The sequence below is a fragment of the Sminthopsis crassicaudata genome, chromosome 4 (genome assembly GCF_048593235.1).
Source record: "Sminthopsis crassicaudata isolate SCR6 chromosome 4, ASM4859323v1, whole genome shotgun sequence".
NCBI classification, from domain to species: domain Eukaryota; kingdom Metazoa; phylum Chordata; class Mammalia; order Dasyuromorphia; family Dasyuridae; genus Sminthopsis; species Sminthopsis crassicaudata.
In genome coordinates, this window is record NC_133620.1 from 449,917,042 (window position 1) to 449,937,364 (window position 20,323).

General features: G+C 44.1%; 3 protein-coding genes across 15 annotated transcripts in view; 1 reads left to right on the forward strand and 2 right to left on the reverse strand.

Annotated features, from left to right (window-relative positions):
• The window catches only part of LOC141540952 (neurofibromin-like), a 26,285-nt gene extending 25,295 nt beyond the window's left edge, over window positions 1–990 (reverse strand). Inside the window, exons 1-2 of the mRNA XM_074264906.1 lie at window positions 819–990; window positions 93–238 (exon numbers count right to left, since the gene is read on the reverse strand). Of these exons, the coding sequence (XP_074121007.1) occupies window positions 93–238; window positions 819–990 (318 nt within the window). The remainder of the gene's footprint in view (window positions 1–92; window positions 239–818) is intronic.
• Window positions 991–1,496: 506 nt separating this feature from the next.
• Window positions 1,497–20,323, reverse strand: part of LOC141540057 (neurofibromin) — a 205,592-nt gene continuing 186,765 nt past the window's right edge. For 4 of the 12 annotated variants that reach the window (XM_074263652.1, XM_074263649.1, XM_074263648.1 and 1 more), the window contains 10 exons: window positions 10,150–10,582; window positions 8,352–8,692; window positions 6,084–6,286; window positions 5,038–5,231; window positions 4,006–4,146; window positions 3,569–3,848; window positions 2,900–3,114; window positions 2,626–2,687; window positions 2,418–2,532; window positions 1,501–1,834 (listed from right to left, as the gene is read on the reverse strand). In XM_074263652.1, coding sequence (XP_074119753.1) covers window positions 1,580–1,834; window positions 2,418–2,532; window positions 2,626–2,687; window positions 2,900–3,114; window positions 3,569–3,848; window positions 4,006–4,146; window positions 5,038–5,231; window positions 6,084–6,286; window positions 8,352–8,692; window positions 10,150–10,582 — 2,239 coding nt within the window. In that variant the 3' untranslated portion in view covers window positions 1,501–1,579. Of the gene's footprint in view, window positions 1,835–2,417; window positions 2,533–2,625; window positions 2,688–2,899; window positions 3,115–3,568; window positions 3,849–4,005; window positions 4,147–5,037; window positions 5,232–6,083; window positions 6,287–8,351; window positions 8,693–10,149; window positions 10,583–20,323 lie in introns of all 12 variants that reach the window. The other 8 variants (XM_074263647.1, XM_074263646.1, XM_074263653.1 and 5 more) reach the window with 5 other exon arrangements.
• EVI2A (ecotropic viral integration site 2A) lies at window positions 14,105–18,183 on the forward strand. Of its 2 annotated transcripts, none has more exons than XM_074263658.1 (2): window positions 14,105–14,322; window positions 16,446–18,183. In XM_074263658.1, the coding sequence occupies exon 2, from the start codon at window positions 16,470–16,472 to the stop codon at window positions 17,166–17,168; it is 699 nt and encodes a 232-aa protein (XP_074119759.1). In that variant the 5' UTR covers window positions 14,105–14,322; window positions 16,446–16,469; the 3' UTR covers window positions 17,169–18,183. The 2 variants fall into 2 exon arrangements, with proteins under 2 accessions (XP_074119759.1, XP_074119760.1); XM_074263659.1 differs by lacking the exon at window positions 14,105–14,322 and adding an exon at window positions 16,280–16,320.

Consider the following 20,323-nt stretch of genomic DNA (forward strand, 5'->3'; position numbering starts at 1 on the left):
TTCCAGGAGCCTTCCTTGTCCATCCCAACCCCCCACCCCCGCACAGGCTATCCCAGAGCGGGTAAGGACCATGGGGCCCCAGGGACAACTACCTGGTCATTGAAGATGTGCAGGAGGCTGTCTAAGGTGTGCAGGTTCTGCTCGAGGAGGGCAGTGCCCGCTGAGTACAGGTCCACTTCATCCAGCTGCAGCACGGCAACGGCCACCCAGAAGAGAGCTCGGTGCAGAGGGACTCCTGCTGGGGGGGGCAGGACACAGGCTCAGCTGGACCACGCCCTCCGCGAGACCCTCCCAACTCCATCTCAGCAGCTACCCCGCTCCCACCGGCTTGGGCCCCCCTTTCTCCGAACACCTGATGTTTTAAGAACTAATTTTACACCTGCTTCCGTGTGGAAGTTTCCCACCATGAAGGTAAACTGGAGCAGGGACTGTTTCGTTTTTTTTGGACTTGGATCCCCAGAGTCTCTGCCTGCCACAACAGCAGGTATTTAACAACTATCTGCTGACTGACAGATGGGAGAGAGAGTGTTGTCTGTCAAGGAGAGAGCCGAGGCCCCAGGAACGGGTGAGACATGATTGATTCACATAAGACCAGCCAGCTCCTGGGTGAGAGCAAGGCCCAAGCACCTGCTGGGTGGACACGGGATCTGGGGCCTGGCTCTTCTCCCGGAGGCCCCTTCCGGCCTCCTGACTTTACAAGGGGAGGGAGCTCAGACCCTCCCTCGGGCTCTTTTTGAATCCCAATCTTGGCTGCCAGGACCTCGGAGACCCCGTGCAGATGCTCCTGCCGTTTCAGGGCCCTCTCGAGTCCCCCTGACCCCGGTGCCTTCTCTGGTCAGCTGCCTCCAGGTTCCTCCAAAACTCTTGAGAACTTATGGACACAGACAAGTGCACCCACACTAAGGGTACAGGGCAAACTTTACTAGTGTCCTGTTTCTTCTCCCAGACTTCTTTGAGGTTGGAAGCCAGGGAAGACAGGCCTCCAGCCATCAGAGCCGCTGTTCCAGACACAGGAGCCGCTCATATCCTAAGCACTTGCTCTCTACGCACTCAAACCCAACTACGGGAACTTGACGGCTATTGTGAATCCCCCCCCTCAGCTGTGGCCGCCAGGGCCAGAAAGCTTCCTAATGCTGGAAGGCCCAGACACACTTTATGTTACTCAGAAGGTGGACTTCTCTACTTGGCTTTAGCTTCCTGGCCAATGGAAGTAATAGGAGAAAAATCACTTGGGAAAACATGGGGTAAAGAATCATGAGAGGAAGTAGACAGATGGCTGGAAACTAGGCAGCTGTCAGACTCTGGGGAGCGGCCCTGCCTGGGCCTTAATGCCTTCATCTGTAAAATGGGAGCAGGAATGGGCGTACTACCTCCTTCACCAGCTTGTTCCGTAAGAAAAGCATCCTATTGAGCTGAATTATTATTTAATAAAAGTAAGTTAAAAATGCCAAATACAGTAGAATTACTGTTGAGATTAAATATTTTGTTTCTAACAATTAGCTGGATTCTATAAGGACAGAAATGTGACTGAGATAATTTGCATTCTTAATCTTTCTCAATTATTTGAAAGAAAATATATCTATGATCTTGGGCCTATCCAGAATAAGGAAGTGGAAAAAGGAAATGGGATGCAATGATTAAGCTGATGGGCTTTAAAGTTTCCAGAATATGATCTTCTACTTATTTTCTTTAAAAATGTATTTATTTTCCCTTGCATGTTGAGAATCATTACCTTATTAAGAAGTGGTTGTAATTTGGTTAGAGCTATTACGGTAGCTTCAATCAGAACTTGACTGTTATAATTATCAGGTCCTTTTAGGCAGCTCTCAAGTCCCTGTTTTGGGAAAACAAGAGTTTTCATTTTCATTAAAGTCAAATACTAATTTCGAAATTGCATTTACGAGTAGCTCAACATCAATTCAAAGAGGGAGAAAATAATTTATTAGGCAATCTTAATGACAGTCTCTGGAACGACAAGACAAGACAACAAGGTCCTGGCTATCTCAGGAACTTTGGCATAAGGTAACTGGAAATCGCTACCCAAAGCGTTTCCTGGTGCAGGGCAACATTTGCCTATTTCAAAACAGTCACCATCTCTACAGAGCCAAGGGGGTGAAGATCAGCGCTGGCAGCTCAAAGCTTTGGGGAGCTTGATTCTGGCAAATTTTTCAGTTCCCCTTTAGCAAAAACAACGCCCTCACTCCCACTCCCCACCCTCTGTTTGCTTTTTAGGGATATGGTTCCCTTTTAAAAAAATATCTTTGACACAGTCATGTCTTCTTTCCATAAACTAAAGTGAAGAAAACAATCAAAACACCTTTCAAAAGAACAAACAGGACAGAAGCACATTAACTCAAGGGGAGAACCCTGCGAAGAACCCGGGACTCACAAAGTAGCAGAAACAAAAGCAAACCCACCTTGCTAAGAATGCGGATAATCTGCTTGATCTGCCCATGGGACACTCTTTTGCTGATACAACCAAACACAACCAGAGCTCGTGGCTGCAAGGAGGGATTATACTGGAACGCAAACCTGTAACCAAGCAAAAGGAGTCTCACAGACCTCCGGCCCCACACGCAGCTCTCCAGAAAGGACGGGGCCATTCAGAATCAGGGAGCCACGTACCTCTGGGCTAGCTCCGTCCACTGGTCCAGCCACTTGCATGCAGGAATATCTCTCATACAAGCCTAAAAGAAAATACCCGTGAAACATGGCCACGTATGTGAAGATGCAGATACAAACACTCAGCAACCTTGCTATCAAGTCACACATTTCACCAAAGGGTTTAAAAATATAAACACCCCAGAGAGATGTTAGTGGCTGGCCCAAGAGAAAATAGACGCAAGGATCTGACCTCTTACGGAACTGATTCCTTTTCTTACTGCCCCACTGATCATACCTCCATGATCTCCAAGAGCGCTTCTGTGACTGTCTCCAAGGAGGCCAGGGCAAAGGTCTCCCTCTCATAGGAGCCAGGGGAGAAAGACCTGTCCCGGTAGCTGGACCGGAAGGCTATCACAGCAGCCGATTTGACTTTGCTGATGCCAAACAGCAAATAAAACTTAGGTAGTGAGAACTCAGTCAGACTCAGTCGTAAAACTTGCTTGGTCTCTTCTGTGAAATTAAAAACAGAACACAGACACTGCACTCAAGGTCACGAAGCCACAGAACCCACTCCAAACCCCTACACCTTTTGGTTCCCTCAGAACTAGACTAGACGTCCAAGGTGCAGACCCACCTGCCTGACACAGCTCCAGGGACACAAGGGCTCCCTACAAAGGCCCCCCCCCATCTTCCCTATAGAACCCCTGGGAGCCCCCAACACCCCCCAGATCTTCCCTACAAAGCCCCCTGGAAGCCCCCAACTCCCCCTGGACTTCTACAAAGCTCCCTGGGAGCCCCTCAGGCTGGTGCCACAGCTCCACCTCAAGAGTCCAGCACATGTTGGGACCCAAGGCCAACAACACGCTTTCGTTCTCCTTGGACACTTACTCCCGTATTAGCTAAGCCCCAGGCCACAGCAGCGGAGCGGCCCTGGGAGCGGGGCGGGGAAGCCTCCCCCACTTACCACTGAAATGAAGCTGTGAGCACGTGCACAGAGAATGGATGATATTGATGACCAGTCCGTGTGTGGAAGCACGAAGGGACAAGGGACCTGTGGCCACCAACAAAGTCACCACATGGAAGAGGTAGGGAAGATGAGCCGCCACATCCAGAGAATTATTGAAGGACAGCATGAGCATGTAGCGTGCTAAAATGGCGATATCATCCCACATGAGGTGCTGTTCTAAGGTAGGAGTTGGAGAGAGGCAGGTCTTGTCAATGATTTTGCACATTCTTCCAATCACCTGGAAAGAAGCAAGACTTTTGTGGGGTTTTTGTTGTTGTTGTTAGAGTAAGGCAAGAGATAGAAATCTTAACACACAGCAATTCCTTAGTAATTTAACTCTAAAATGACAAGCATATGGCCGAGTCCAGAATACAAGGCACAAAGAAAGCGCACACCTTGCTCGAAACTAGTTTCACGTTCCCGGAAGCCAGAGCCACGGCCGTGTCGGCCATCACTTCAGCCTTGATGGATCCCAAACCACCTGTGGCACTGGTTTTGATGAAGCTGTCCAGCACTACATCGAGCAGATCTGTAATCTACAGGAGAAAACAGTAAAACAACGAGCCAAAACCCCCAACCAAAGAAGCTCCTTTCTGCTGTCTAATTATAGCTCCACACAGCACCCCAATGTTTCCTTTAAAATGTCCAGAAATCAGCCAAATAAACACGCTTTCTCCTGTCTCACCATCAGCCATCCCAGCAGCAGCTTTATATAAAAAGCACTCAGCAAAAATAGTTGGTCATGAATTGCTTTCTGTGGAATGGCAAATTCGTTCATCTGATTAATTTGTGGATCACGAGTCAGGGATCCTACTTAATATTCCCTGAAACCTCATTTCCTTTCCCTAGATAATTTTTTATTCTGATGGACCTGAACTACTCTAGAAAAGTTAAGTAGGTTTGCTACAAAGAACTGCTCCCGAGATCCAGATCTCAGGCAGGGAGGGCTGTCAAGCGATGGGACTGAGCAGAGGGACTGCCTATCTCCTGCTCTCTTAAAAGCATTTTGACCGGCATTCTTGGAATAAAAAATAGTCCCCCCTGTGGTGACTGCTCTGAAAGGGAAGACATTCTTTAGACTTGCCCTGTAGTTTTGGTTCTGCCAGAGCAGCCTCCAGGAATGATCTCAAAGGGGAGCACGTCTTTTAGAGTAGCTCAAATTTATATACAACCTAGAGTTTACAAAGCACTTTTCCAATGAATATGTATTGATCCCCTTTGGCGAAAGGCCGAGGCACTTAACTTACTCCAACCAAATGAACACCATACCCAATGCTAAAACCAGATCAAATGTTTGTAGTTGCTTTCTGTGAGACAAGGTGCCCAAACTATAATGCTAAAGGCCTTATCTTTCCTACTCCTAGATAATTAACCCTGTCTAAATGGGAAGATGAGCCTCCAAAGCGGAATTTCTGCAACACGAATACCTGCCCGAGGCTTCCCCATATCTTGGCTTGGATCGATGGGTACATCTGCTTTTCATTTATGGTCATTGTTATAAGTTTATCAAGAATAGCAGTGACTCTCTGTCGTTTGGCATCATCATTATGTTTACAGAAACGGACTAGATTTGATAGCCAGGGAGTCATGTATTCTAGACACAGGTGCTTCAGTTCAATACCTGGAAAAGAAATTCACTGAATCAGTACATCAGCTTCATCGTTATTGCATTGCTGAGCGATTATTTCCTCGATTTTGGCTTGTTTGAGCAAAATTATTGACAGAAGATTAGCATCAAACTAGAATAGCCTAAATCTAAATAGCCTCAAACTTGAAAAAGGGCGAGAAAGTGTGACAAGAGCAGTATTACCTTCGATTGTTTGGAAAGCGATATATAGAACGTATGTTATTTAAAAGATAAGAAAGAATTATGACATGGTTTGACAGTTGATGGAAAATAAATAAAGATTAGAAGGCATTAGGCCCCCTTTTTTTTAAAGCTCATATGCTCTTACTGACTGATCAGAGAATCATCATTACCAAAAAATCACAAAATTCAATACAAACCAAATTTGTCCAGAAATGTTTTAGAAGTAGAGAAAATTTGTAACATCCCAAAGTAACGACTGCTTTTGTTTTGTGAGGAAGGGATTTTCTGGTTTTTTAAAATGCCCATAGTCCCTCCCCATCTCCAGTCTATCAGTCTTAATCAAGGATCTTGAATTTAAAGCCCCTTCATGCCCTTGTCAATGAAAGAACACCATTCAGAAGCTGTTCGTCACTTGGAGGTAAAGTGACAAGAAAACATTAGGCAGAGAAAATATAGGATTTTCAGTTGATTGAGGGAGTGGGCCTGCTATTCTCAACACTTGCTGGGGCCAAAGTCCTTCATTGGCCTTTGATAATCAAAGCCCACTGCTTAGCTGACGGGGTGACAAGTAAAAGACTCCATTCTCAAATTCCCAAACAAAAACATTTTCTTTGCATTTTCTCAGATTCATTTGTAGTGTGTAAGAAAACTGCCATTACTTACTGGATTTGCTAAATCCGGAAATGCACTCTTCCAAAAACTCTAAGGTGAGATGTGGCTCATTAGCTGCCAGGGTTTTACTAATAGAGACAATAAAAAGGGTATTGTTGGCAGGTATACACAGACCTGATGTTTCTAGTAATTGGCCCTCAATTTTTAAATTAAAGGTACAGGTTAAGGCACAGAGAAGATTATAGGCGGCTGACCTGGAAGAAAACACAAATGAAGCAATTTCAACATTTCTCCTTCCAATTTTGAAAAAAATCATTTTACATACATACATTTTACACATAACAAATGATATTTTAATAAAAAGATTTAAGTGTAAGCGGTTACTCTTTAAGCTTGAAAGAATTATGGGTAAATAGTTCAGTCTGGGTCAAATATGAAATCCTTCAAATTGGGAATGGATGAGAGTTAGAGATATCTCGGGTGATTCTTCCAAATGAATATTTTTAACCTATCCATTTTATCACTGTGAGATAAGTGACTGCAAAAGACAGAGAAAGTCTCTAAAAGAAGAGCCAGGTCTGACAGAGCAAACTGGGAGAGGCAGATTCAAGCAGAAAGAAACCCTTCCATTTAATATAAAATCTAAAAGAGGTCTGAATTTGGAAGCAGAAAAATTGGAGCTGAATCCCAGTTCTGCTATTTGCTATCTATAATACTCTGGGATTTCAATCTATTTTCTAACTAATCAAAATGGAATGGAGAGATGATATTTAAGGTTCCTTCAATCTCTAAATCTGAAAATTCTCTGTTCTTCTAGAAGTTGACACTGCAATGTACACTAATCTGACCAATTAGATCAAGTTAATAACAGGGAAATTATTGGTAATAGAAGTGACACAGTTTAGATGCTGCAATTGCTAACCAAAAGGAAACAAATTCAAATTCCAGAATCTTTAATCCAAATGTCTCCTGGGTACATACAATACGCTCAGCATCCTGGAAGCATTTACTAAATGCTGGTATTGAATATGTATTAGCCATTACAAAACAAACCCCAAAACTTAATTTATTCCATGAATAATACTTCATTCTTTCTTTCTTTCCCTTTCACATAAATGAAATTACCAAATAGCCTGATCATTAAACATGATTCTGCCCCCGCAGTGGTTAGAAACAAAAACTGCCACCATGGTTATAAAATCTGCAATGGACAATTACTAAACAAAAGCAATAGACAAGATATATTTTGAAAAAGTAAAATCCTCCTACCCTCATCCTTAATTCCCAAATGTAAAGGAATTACATAAATCGTGGCTTAACGATCTTGGGAAATTGAGTTTTCTCCAACTAAACATCTAATCATTTTTTTATTACTGATACCTAAAAAGTAGATTTCTGTTAGCCACCAGCCCCTGTAAGTTGGCTGATAATATTTGGTGGGGGATGTTGTGCCAAAACAGCTGACAATTCAAATCAACTCATTAAAGAAAAACCAACATCTTCTAATTCAAGCTAATGTTACTAAAATATAATTACAATGATTATTCAGAAGATTATTCAGAATTATTCTTCAGATTAATCGGGAGGGCGAAGTGAAACTTACAACTTTAAATCCCACTCTCCCAGAAAGTCAATGTCATAGTTATTTAAGATTTCAGTAGCTCCCACTTCAGACATTCCTTTGCCATATCCATATCTTATGGAAGTTTTTTGTTTTTTTGTTTTTTGTTTTTTTTTCCCTAGCCTTGGGACTGTGTATTACAAACAATTGGGACACTGAATTATCCTAACTATAGTATCTAAGAAAACCCACAAATTAATAGGCTTAAGCAGAACCGAGACTACACTGCTTTGGGTATTATTTCTATTCACCTTTATCAAGAATTTTTAAAAAAATTCTAAATGAATGATGGAGAATATAACTTTTGGAGTCATTCCACTTTAAGTCCTCCATTATTACACAGGGATAATGTCATTTGGTTCTTAGAAAACATGAGAAAACTCTCCTGGAGGAGGATGAAGATGGAAGAGAAGCAGTTAAATATGAATGTGGGTGGGTTTTTGGTTTTTTTGTTTTTTAAGTGGCTCTTCCCTCTAACAATCTGCCAGGTCAGTGTCGTGAGCTTAGATGATATTTCTCGGATGGCCAACATGACAGCATCCAGGGCATTTGGATTCATCCAGTTCAGACCAACATGGCTTGGGACATCCTGACTTTCCAATCTGCAGTGTTATCTGGATCTGCTCAAAGCCTTTAGAGTGGATCTGACAATTACTTAAGCAGTCTGTGAAATCTAAACAAATTTAAGTTCAAACTACCGTAAACTAGGGTCCGAACTACCCAAGTTAAGTAACGCGATATTCAAAAGTGTTCCGGGAACGTCCTTTGGCCGGATCTTAGTGTGCTGGGGGATGGAATCTGGCTGGGACAGCTCCCATCGAGTTCGGATGTGAATGATGGACGCCACAATGCCTTCACACTCTTGATGCATGAAGGTGAGGGGAGTGCCCTGATTAGAAATGGTCAGAGTGAACTGGTTTTCATCCACAAGGCAGATTTCTTCGATCTCAGAGGCATAGTAAATATCATTCAGAAAAACCGTCTGTCCCAGGACTTTAGTTCGCTCAGATGACGTCACTTGGATTGCAGTAGAGCCAACCTGGAAAGACAAATAAAAGCTCGTCCTTTAGGAGACGGCCTCGCTCGTTCCCAGGCTGTAAGCTGAGGACTAAGAGAGGCACCCCAAATCTTAATAAATTAACACCCCACTAAGAATTTTGATATACCCAGCATTTATACAGGATTGTTGTGAGGAATACAATTTGTAAATCCCAAAGCGCCATACACATGATTGTGGTAGTCTCCCAATTATTATTTTAAGTCCCCTCAAATGCTTCAGAATCCTCAAATGAAAATTGGAAAGTCTAGAGCAGTAGACCAAGACTAGCTGTGTGACCATTAGAAAGGCATTTAATCATTGTCTGCCTCAGTTTACTCATCTATAAAACTGGAATAACAAGTTTACTGTGAGGACCAAATAAGATAAAATATATAAAGTGCTTTGTAAATCTTAAAGTAATACATAAATGCTAGGTAGAGAAATCTCTGAAATATTTGTATTTGAAAAATTAAGCTTTTCAGAATCAGGTACAAATACAAAGTTTGTATCTCATGCTCTACCAAATTGTAATTTCTATGAGGCTATAACCTAGAATTATTTTTTCCCCTTTTTGTTTTGTTTTACTTTATTTATTTAATATTACAGTTACAAACATTTTTTGCTTTAAATTTTGAGTTCTAGGTTCTCTCCCTTATCCTCACCAACAATTAAGAAACTGCATGTGAAGTTATACAAAACATTTCCATAAAAGTCAAGTTGTGAAAACATAGATTTTCCAGCCTAACGAAAATAAAAACTCTCAAGAAAAATTAAGTTAAAAAGAAAGAGAGCGAGACAGCGAGACAGCGAGAGAGAGAGAGAGAGAGAGAGAGAGAGAATGGATGAGAATACTTCAACATGTATTCAAGCACAATCAGTTCCTTCTCTGAATATGGATAGGGTTTGTCATCACAGTCTTTCAGAGTAATCACAGATGATTGTACTACTGAGAATAGCGAAGTCATTTACAGGGAGTCATCGCAGAACATTGCTATGGCTTTGTACACAGCACATTTCACTTTGCTCGAGTTCATGAGGGACTTCCAGGTTTTTTTTCCCCTGGGAGCATCTTGCTCATCATTTCCCATAGAACAAGATTATTACATCACAAACACATATCACAGTTTATTGAACCATTCCCCAGTTAATGGGCATCTCCTCAATTCCTGGCTTTTTTGTCCTGAGAAGAGAGCTGCTGTAATATTCTTTGTGCCCAGAATTCTTAAGCCACTGGAAGGACTGATTCCTTACTCCTACACAAGCCATCACGTAAATGGCCCATAATGCCACTTCTCCCTCCTACCCCCTCACCACCCAGCAACCTGGCAACCGCACAGAGCTAGACTGTCTCCAAAGACTGCTCTTGGGATCACGGCCTGCTTCTGTTCTGACTGGTACCAGGCATTGTGGCCTAGCTAAGAAGGAAGGGGGCAATGGCCATGTAGAGAAAGACTTACCTTGAGGGTCACCTTGGTGTCCTTGTGAGCCAGCTTGAGAGCACTGTTGTACACCTTGAGGTCCTCGTCCAGAGCCAAGGTGGCGGCCGGCAGTTTTTGCTGATCATAATCGATATGCTCGGCCAGTTTCGAGGGAGAGTCTATAAAAAAGAGTCTCTTGCTGCCTTTGAGTCCCGTGAGCAGTCTCTCATGGTATTTGGTGTACTCCCGAACCCAAGAATTACAGTTGTAGATGTAGACCGAAGAGACGTTCTCGTAAGCAAAGCCCGGGAAAACAACAAACCACTTGGAGAGGAAGTCTGTCTTAAAGCGATTGCTAGGCCCGGCATGGGTGAGGTCCATGACTATCTCATATGGCTTTGCATAATATGGCTTTAAAGTTAGTAAGACGTGGTATATAAGCAAATCCCCGTTGATCTGGCCAGTCTTGAACCTAAGCAAGATGACAGAGAGACACCGGTAAACCAATGGCAACTAGGATCCTTGGGCCGTTTTTAACAGGTGTGTAGAGAGGCAATCACCAAAAAAAAAAACTCAATTACACAAATTTAGAACACAAATCTGAGGGTTCAATGGCTCCAGGCACCTTCGGCAGCATCAGTGTTGTTTCAGTGATTCTCAAGAGAGAAGAAAAAGGGGAGAGGCGGTAACTCCCTCCCCAAAGCAAGAGAGGCAATGAGAAGAACAAAGCAGGAACCGGGGTCATCAGAAATCTCTGCCCCAAACAATAATCTCGGGGCTCCCGAGGAGGAGCACCTGCCATGCGACCTCCGTCTCCTCTTTCGAAGAGCTTCCGAGGCACCAGTGATTGGCAAATAGCAACAAGGACCTTGAAGCGTGAGGAGGAAGAGCGCTCCAGGAGCATTCAAAATAGATCATACTATCAAGGAAATATGATTGTTTTTAGGGAACGGTAAGATAACGATAAGGCTGACTAAGTGAGCGATCAAGATGGAGAAGAGGGACTGGGCCACTCTCTAGAGGGTCTTAAAGGGCAGCCCGAAGAGTCTGGAGTTCACGGTACAAGGTACTGGCGGAGATGGGGGGCACCTGAGGTGGGCCCATGGCTGGAGGAAGACCTCTCTGACCTTCACAGTTCTCAAATGTGAAAGTGGCTCCTACTCCAGGGCCTGCCTCATAAGGACACAACTGGGAGAGTCAGGAGGAAATACCAAGTGAAGGGTGAAGATGTGTACCAAGGACTCAGGACAGGGAGATCAAGGAAGGCCCGACTAGAGATCTTTTTTTTTTAATTTAATTTTATTTATAATTTTTTTTCCACAGTATATATGCTGAGTAATTTTTTATAACATTATCCCTTGTATTCATTTTTCCAAATTATCCCCCCCACTTTCTCCACTCCCTCCCCCAAAGACAGGCAATCCCATACATTTTACATGTGTTACAATATAACCTAGATACAATACATGTGTGTAAATCCCATTTTGTTGTTGCACGTTAAGTATTAGCTTCCGAAGGTATAAGTAACCTGGGTAGAAAGACAGTAGTGCTAACAATTTACATTCACTTCCCAGTGTTCCTTCTCTGGGTGTAGTTGTTTCTGTCCATCATTGATCAACTGGAAGTGAGTTGGATCTTCTTTATGTTGAAGATTTCCACTTCCATCAGAATCCATCCTCATACAGTATTGTTGTTGAAGTGTATAATGATCTTCTGGTTCTGTTCATTTCACTCAGCATCAGTTGATTTAAGTCTCTCCAGGCCTCTCTGTATTTCTCCTGTTGGTCATTTCTTACCGAGCAATAATATTCCACAACCTTCATATACCACAATTTACCCAACCATTCTCCAACTGATGGACATCCATTCATCCTCCAGTTTCTAGCCACTACACAAAGAGCTGCCACAAACATTTTGGCACATCTATGTCTCTTTCCGCTCTTTAGTATTTCTTTGGGATATAAGCCCAATAGCAGCGCTGCTGGGTCAAAGGGTATGCACAGTTTGTAACTTTTTGGACATAATTCCAGATTGTTCTCCAGAATGGCTGGATTCTTTCACAACTCCACCAACAATGTATCAGTGTCCCAGTTTTCCCACATCCCCTCCAACATTTGTCATTATTTGTTCCTGTCATCTCAGCCAATCTGACAGGTGTGTAATGATACCTCAGAGTTGTCTTAATTTGCATTTCTCTGATCAATAGTGATTTGGAACACTCTTTCATATGAGTGGAAATAGTTTTAATTTCATCATCTGAGAATTCTGACTAGAGATCTTTAGGGCCAGAACCAGGGGATGGGGGAAGGAGGGGTGTGTTGAGGGGCCACAGAGACAGCAACAACAATGCTAACGGCCCACGGGGCTTGTGGGGTGGGGGGGAAGCTGCAGATTCGGGTGCCAGGGGATGGCAGCATTCTGAAAAAACAGTCTGGGGGCCAAGATAATGAACCGTTTGGATGGTTGAGTCTGAGGTGCCTGACTCAAAGCTGATGACTGTGGACCAGAGCTCGGGAGAGGCGTGAGTGAGATACAGATCCAGAAGTCTGGGAAGGACAAAAACAGAGACAGACCCCAGGAAGATCAGGTGGGGAACAGGAGCAGGGAGGACTTCCAGGTCTGAGGCGACTTGAGTAGAAATGGCCGTTAGACAGCTCGTCAAGTGGTTTTCCAGTTGACCATACGACTCCTCTGCTCAATCAATTCAGGTGGCTCCCTATCCCTGGGGATGAATAGCACCTCCCTCCCATCCTGCTTGTCTCCCCGTACACTACTCCGCCTCTCAGAACATACAATTCACCCAGTCTGGCCTTCCCCCGGCTCCCCATGTAGCCTGTTCCATGTCTCCCTCATGCCTTTGCATTGATCCCAGCTCCTTACTGCCCCCTCCAAGGCTCATCTCCTCCTTTAAGAGGCAGCTCGAGAATCGTTTGTACAGGGAGCCTCTCCGTCCCCACACGGTGAGCACCCTCCCTTTCCAGCTACCTCGCATTTAACTAGTGGGTCCTAGCTTCCTACTGAAGCGGTGGAGAGGCTTTTGTGCCCACCTAGGGGAGGACCGGCTCATTCTCTGCACAGGTGTCCCTGGTGCTGAGCACCATGCTGGACGGGAGCAGGTGATTAATAAACGCCTGTTGCCTGACTGATGCTGGCGGCCATCCACCCAGAGGTTTATGGTTTATAGATTTAGAGTCCAAAGGGACTTCAGAGGTCACTGGATCAAATCACTCCCTGTGGCTGGTCAGAGAACCGAGGTGATAAGCCAGTGAGCCACTTTTCGGAGCCCCGTCTCTGTTGCATGAATTCTGGGACGACCACAGGCTTTTGCAGGTTTCTGGCATGGCCTTTTCAGAAACCTAGAAATCACTTCTTCATGCGCGCGGGCTCCTGGACGGTGACTGATCTCAGCCTTCCCTTGTAATCACGAGGCTGCTGGCATCCCCTCTCGCTTCAAACTGCCTCTGGAAGAGCTCCCGGCTCGGCCATTTTCTCTGTGGCAGCTCAGCAGCCGTGGACAAAGCCGGGCTCGGCTTGGAGGAGACACAGGAAAGCTTGCTGGAGAGCAGCTGATGCTGCCGGCTCACTTAAAGGAACCATGGGCCATTTTTCCAGCTAAGGTTCCCCTCCACCCCCAGTTTGAAAGGCTTGAAAGTGACATCATCCTTTTTTTTTTTTTTTTAATTGTCCCTGCCCAACACTTTGCCCAGAGTCCAAGTGATCCCAAAGCTCACAATTACTCAGAGGCAGAAAGGCCCCCGTCACTGGGGATCGGAGGACCCCGCACCCGTGCCTGTGGCTGAGGCTTTTCAGCCAGCTAATTCTGCCCAGGGAGGATGCTGCTCAGGCCAGAGGGCTTCAGGTGAGGATGGGTCAATGGCAAGCTTCCCTGCTCCGCCCCGGGGGCGGGGATTCTCTCCACAAAGCTTCCTGTCAGGCCTGAGACAAACTGGACGCCAGGCAGGGTTTTTTTCCCTCCTCTGACATGTGCCTGAGTTGCAGCTGAAAGGAAATGTGTCATCTGTGGTTTTAGTTTTAAAAGTGGAAAGCTTGCAGCACGTCGCCTTGCTTGCTGCAGACTGACTTTAATTCTCACACTCTCCACATCTCCTTTGAGTTAAGGTCTTTTTTGGTCAGCTGAGTTTCAAGAAGAGACAGAGAAGCGGCTGGCTAAAACACTCCCTTTACTATCAGATTCTGAGCAGCTTTTGGAAGGTATGTCACAAAGACCTTTTCTTATGCTTGCCTGTCACCCCTTACCAGGTCAGCCGGGCTGGTGCTTCAGGAAGAGCGTTCCAAGGGCACTTCCCCCGCCAAGACTCTCACTAATAAAATAGGATTATTAATGACTGAAAGTAAGAAATAGCTTCTTCAAACAGGTTGGAGGTTTTGACTAAAATAGGGAAATCCCTCCCCCAAAACCGAGGGTAAACTCAGGGATGGACTGCTGGCAGTTTAGGTTCCCAAAGTTACTAACATTTTGAGTGGATGGCATTAGAAAATGCTCATGTCGCATGATCAGTATCTTGCCCTAAAATCTCTCCCAGATGAAGGAAATTCTTCTATACATAACTCTGCCACGAGAGAGACAGAGGGGTATAGAACTCACAAGAGCCTTTCATTTGGATTTTCCTGCTTTTGGGGGTCGACATGAAGCGCTCATTTTGTCGGCCCAGTTTGTTTACTTCAGGGTGGCAGCCCATCTGGCCAGAGACAATGGACAGTGGGGCCCATTATGTGCCCAATGGCAACCATTGTCATAATCTGAGCAACGAGTCAAGATGTGTGTTTGGAGCCAGGGCACAGTTAACGACCTAGAAAGTGGTCATGAGTAACCCATTTCATATGTTCAAAATACCTACTGCAGATGAACACCCCCAACGGAAAGGCTTTGACTCAACTTAAAGGTCTCTCTTTTCTCGACTCACACCAAGTGCCCGAAAATAATTTTATGTGTAAAAATCTGGACAATTTCTAAGTCTTCTGTGCAGTTAATTACAAAGTGGTAGCATTTTCTCCTAAAGACTTTGCTGTAACATCTAAACTTGAAAAAAAAAATCACTAATAAAACTAAAAAAACCCTAATCAATATACTAATTATTATATTAACCGTATGAATACACAACCCCAAAATTAATCTAAATCTTAATTAATATATATAAGATTTCCACCACATCCTTCATCCCCAGTTGTCTTGGTAAAACAGAAAATCCTGAAGGTCAGATTTGAGTTAGCATTCTATTTATCCTATTTGCTTTTCTCAGAACACAGCTCTATACAGAAGTAAACAAATGTGTGGATTAGTAACACACCTAACACAATGTGTTCCTCTTGAACAAGAAGTTTCTCATTGAAAATCTGTGCTGGGCTCTTACCAGAAGCAATTTGACTTATTGACTAAGAAGGCAAACCAAATTTGTTTTCCTCTCCTTTCCAAGGAAACACAATTGTAAAATATAAAGCTAAGTAACTTTTTTTAAAAGTCATGATTCTTAAATTTGTCTCTATCAAACAAAATCCTTTTAGATTTTGTGATTTTAGGTCTAACAAAATGGCCCTGCCCTCATAAAGCAAGGGAAGGCAGAAACAAGGAGAGGGAAGGCTTTGCTGGTGATGGAGACTGGTGAAGAGGGTAGCGGGTGGGAGTGGGAGGCCAGAGATGGAAATGACTTCTACACAGCCAAGTTAGAATGTGTTCAAGGAATAAAGTCAGTTCACTGTGTTCTGCTGAAATGAATGATTCAAATGACTATAATAAGAATAATTCCTGTTTTTATTCAAATTAATTGCATAGTTGTTTTCCCCTTCTATCCCAAGGCAAAATGTCTCCTCCTTCCACTTCTCCTTTTACCATAAAGACAGTCATACATTTGCTTAGAGGGTGGGGAAGTTTTTGCAAAGGATCTTTAACCATAGCAAAAAAAAAAAAAAAAAGAAAAAAAAAAGGAATTAAAAAAAAGTAAAAGCAGAAGCAAATGACTCAAAGCTGAAGTCTGGCCTGCTTGAAAGGAAGAAATGACCACAGAGCTCCCTTGTGCACAACATTTAAAAATGATTAATACTCTTTGTAATGCCTTCTTCCTCCATCTTCCTGCATTTAGAAGCATATCCGAAGAGATTGAAAGGTTTCCTAATCCAATAGCCTAGGAGTCAAGGTTCCGTAATTCAGTTAAACTGGAGTTCATTCAACTGGGTCAGGAAACCTTAAACAATGTGCGTTACAGAAACGTTCTCCCTGTAACATCCGAGCCGCCCGCTGTTTTGACTAAAACCATTCCAAACTAAGCCCTTAGCTCAGTTTCAGGATCACTTAATTAACTTTATTTATGACTCTACAGATTGACGACCCGGAGAGCCTGGCCATGGAACCCACAGGAAGTTACCTACATGCTGCTCTTCTGACAACCACCATCTTTTCCTGGCTTCCCCAAACAAAAGCAAATACCACATCCCTCTGGGTTATCAACAGCACTGACTGGGATCCCATCTTTCAGAACAAAACAACCGGGAGCGAGGGTGGAGGCTCCGTAAACCCGGGGGCTCCAGAAAAAGCTGTGGTCAGCACTGCCAGCCCGCCGGCCCTGAGGAGCCCGTCCCCTCACTCCCTGTCCTTCGCTCCTCCACCGGGACGTGACCTCCACACACCTTCTCCTCCCGGGGTCAGCAGCACTGCCCCGAAGCAGAGCACCCGGCGCCCTGGTGACGGCCAGGATGACGTTTTTAAGAGGGACATTTGTGAGGAAGGCAACAACAAAATGGCCATGCTGGTCTGCCTGATCATCATCGCGGTGCTCTTCCTCATCTGCACCCTCCTGTTTCTGTCCACTGTGATTCTGGCCAACAGAGTGTCGTCCCTCAAGCGAGCCAAGCCAGTGTGTAAGCGACAGACAAGAAGCAATGGGGATTTTCTGGCGAGCAGCGGCCTGTGGCCGGCGGACTCCGACACGGGGAAAAGATCACAACAGCTCACGGGGACCCGGCTGATGCTGCAGGCCACCGGGACCCTCCCGCTTCCAAGGGAGAGAAAAGACATTGGAGCGACCGAGAAACTCACCCTTTGATTCAGGGGCAAATAAAAGGAATGGGTGAAGCCGGGCTGTGAGGGCTTCCAGTGGAAACGAAGCATCTGGCCCGTTTCCTGCTGGTAGCCTAGAGCTTGACACGGCAAACCTGAAACCAAAGGTCAGACAGAAAGGATGAAAGGGAAAAGTGTGTCTGTCTGGGGGACCAGCCGCATCGCTGAGTAACCCTGCTGGGCAGACCTGGACAAATCACTGGGCCTTTACTGGGGACCTCGGTTTTCGGCTCTATCGGGTGAGAAGGTTTGCACTCAGGGCCTATGATCCCAGCCAGCCAAAGACTGAGCACCACACGCTTTCCTTATGACGCTAAAGATTTTACAGGCTTCGTGGGACACAGATCAAGAAGGGACTTGAGATATCAAATAACCAAAGATCCTGGAAGGTTTTAAAAATGAGGCAGCGAAGAATCTGGAATGGAGAGAGACGGAGAAACGTTCACTCCTTTACCAAGAGCACTTGATAGAAACTCAGATCTGGATCAGAATAATTCAGGTTTGAATAGTTTGGGTCTGTTCTCATAACCAGTCCCCTGCTCCTACCTATTAACAGAAGCCATCAAAATTCTAACTCACTTAAAGGTCTCCAGTCTGACACGAAGCTTGCTTTAAGTCAGTGACATGCTGATCTTTCCATTATGCGCAAGAATTCCAAAAGCTTATTAAAATGCTATTTTGCATGACAAATATTGGAGTCGACCTTTCCCTGCCAGCTACGACAAAAGCAGTAACACTGTGACCATGTACGTTTGCTCTCGGATAACACCGCCCAGGCTGCCCGGGCCAAGCTCCTGCATCCTTCCAGCCCCCTCCTTCCCCATAGGACGGAGGTCACTGCTGACAGTGGGATGGCCACCCTGCCATCGTCCTTGTCCTCACCTTCCCCTGAAAGAGTCAAGCTTCTGGAGGCCACGGACTCGCTCCCCTTCTGATGCTTCCAGAGCCCTGTACAGTGTGCCTGGAACACAGTGGGCACTTAATAAATGCATGCTAACTGATAACCTGACTCCTCTCTCATTTCTCCTTCTTCCTCTCACATCCCTTATACACAACGAGGCATCCCACAGTCTGAACTACACTCTCCTGTCTAGGATTTCCAAAACAACCTGCCCACTTCCAACCTAAGCTTCAGCCCTGTATTTCCAGCTGAAGCCTGACCACGTGTCCCCTCCCAAAGCTGTTGGGAAAAGCCTCCCTTTTCGCTTCCTGAGCTCCCAGGATGCCGCAGTTCCCGTCCCGACCCGAGCACTGCTCCTAGCACACCAATGCCAGGCTGATCTGCCCTTCTCACTCTGTCGCTGTTCTCCAGTGCCCGGCTCCTTAATCTGCCCCTCAAGCCCTCCCTCCCCACCAAAGGCAAACTGTGTCCTCCATCATTTCCACCCCCACCATGTACTCCATCTATCCTCTTCCACTCCCACATCAATCATGGGCCTCCGGGGCCTTCACTGCCCAAGGATGCCAAGTTCAATGCCCTCCAGGAGACCTCCCTTGCTATCTCCGCCCACTTCTCTGGACAGTTATTGGTACTTTCAACCTCTCTAAGCACTTTTATCTACTGCTATTAAATTATAAATTCCTTTTATCACTGGGTACCGAGTCTCCCCATGGGGCTTTACTTATATAGTAGGCTTATACGTCTGTTGACAGAATCTTACAGCAAAAGTATAGTCAAGACCAATTAGAAGAACAGGGCAGTGAAACTGAACACTGGCTATTTCTAAAGACCACTTTTGCCTCCAGAAAAGAGGAGGAAATGAATCTCTCTTCTTTCACTACAGAAGCAGAGTGGGGGGACTATAGGTTCAACTACATGCTGCATTTGCTGATATGATCCTTAATTTTGCTTATTTTCCTTTTTCAGTCGAAAGAGAAGGCTAAGGGGAAGGGAAAGGGATGGGATATGAGAGAATTATAGGATACGACTTGATCTAAAAACATAAGATAATAATAAAAGTTTTATTTTTTTTTTTAAAGAAAAGGACCAAAGGATAGTAATATGTTAAATCTAGAAGTACATAAAGAGGCAAACACAGTCTAAGTGCAACACAAGCCTTCTTTCATGATCAATTGAGAAATAACAGAAAAACCCCAAATTCAGAATAATTACAAAGGCAATACAATGACTTCCCCAAATAAATCAAATTATGTATGCATGAATTTTCAACCATTATCTGATGATACCCTCAGAAAAAAGTTAGTCCCACTGAAAAGACTTTGGAAAAAAAATCCTAGGCAATCCTCACTTAAACATTATTGGATAATTTATTGAAGGGGCAAATAAAAAAGAACACGAGCCAAGCCACATGTGGTTGCGACCACACTCTCAGTGCTGTTTTGCCACAGATTTCTCTTTTTATTGAACACATACTTGTCAAACCCAACAAGGAGCATGTGAAAAGTAGGCAATAGTCTTCCCTCATTCCCATATGAAGCCATTAAGCTTGGGCTTTGTGCCAAGAGTCAACTGGGTACAGATTTTACATTTTTACCAATTATGGTCCTGATCTTATTTTTCCATTAAGTTAAATTTATCATTCACCTCAGGCCCATCTTTTAAAAAAGAAGCAGCACTTATGTGAACTTTTGTTATTGAATGCGAGATAAGTGGAGTTTCAATTTAACAAAAATTACCTACTCAAAAAAAAAAAAAAGAGAGAGATATTACAGTGAAAAATTAGTGCTGGAGTTGAGTGAGGATAGTCGTGGATTTCAATCCCAGTTTCAATACTTACTAGTTAATGACAGTGCAATTCTGAGACTCAGTTTCCTCATTTGTAAAATGGGAAACAAAATACATTTGTTATCAATCTCAGTGCTTAGTTGTAAGGGAAAGCACTACAGAAACTGAACTTGTAAATCTGCTGAATGGATTTTTAATTCTAAACAAACTAAATTGTAAAATAACAAATAATGAAAAATCCGATCTTTGAATTACCAAAATCTAAAGTTACCTTTTTAAAAAAACTCATCTCACACATCCTAGATCTGAGATTCTTAATCTTTATTGTGTCCTGGATACTTTGGGTAATCTAATGACTCCTTTTCAGAATCAGGTTTTTAAAGTATCTTTTAAAAAACACAGGAAGGAAACCAATTAAACTGAAATATAGTTATCCAAATATTTTTAAAAGACAA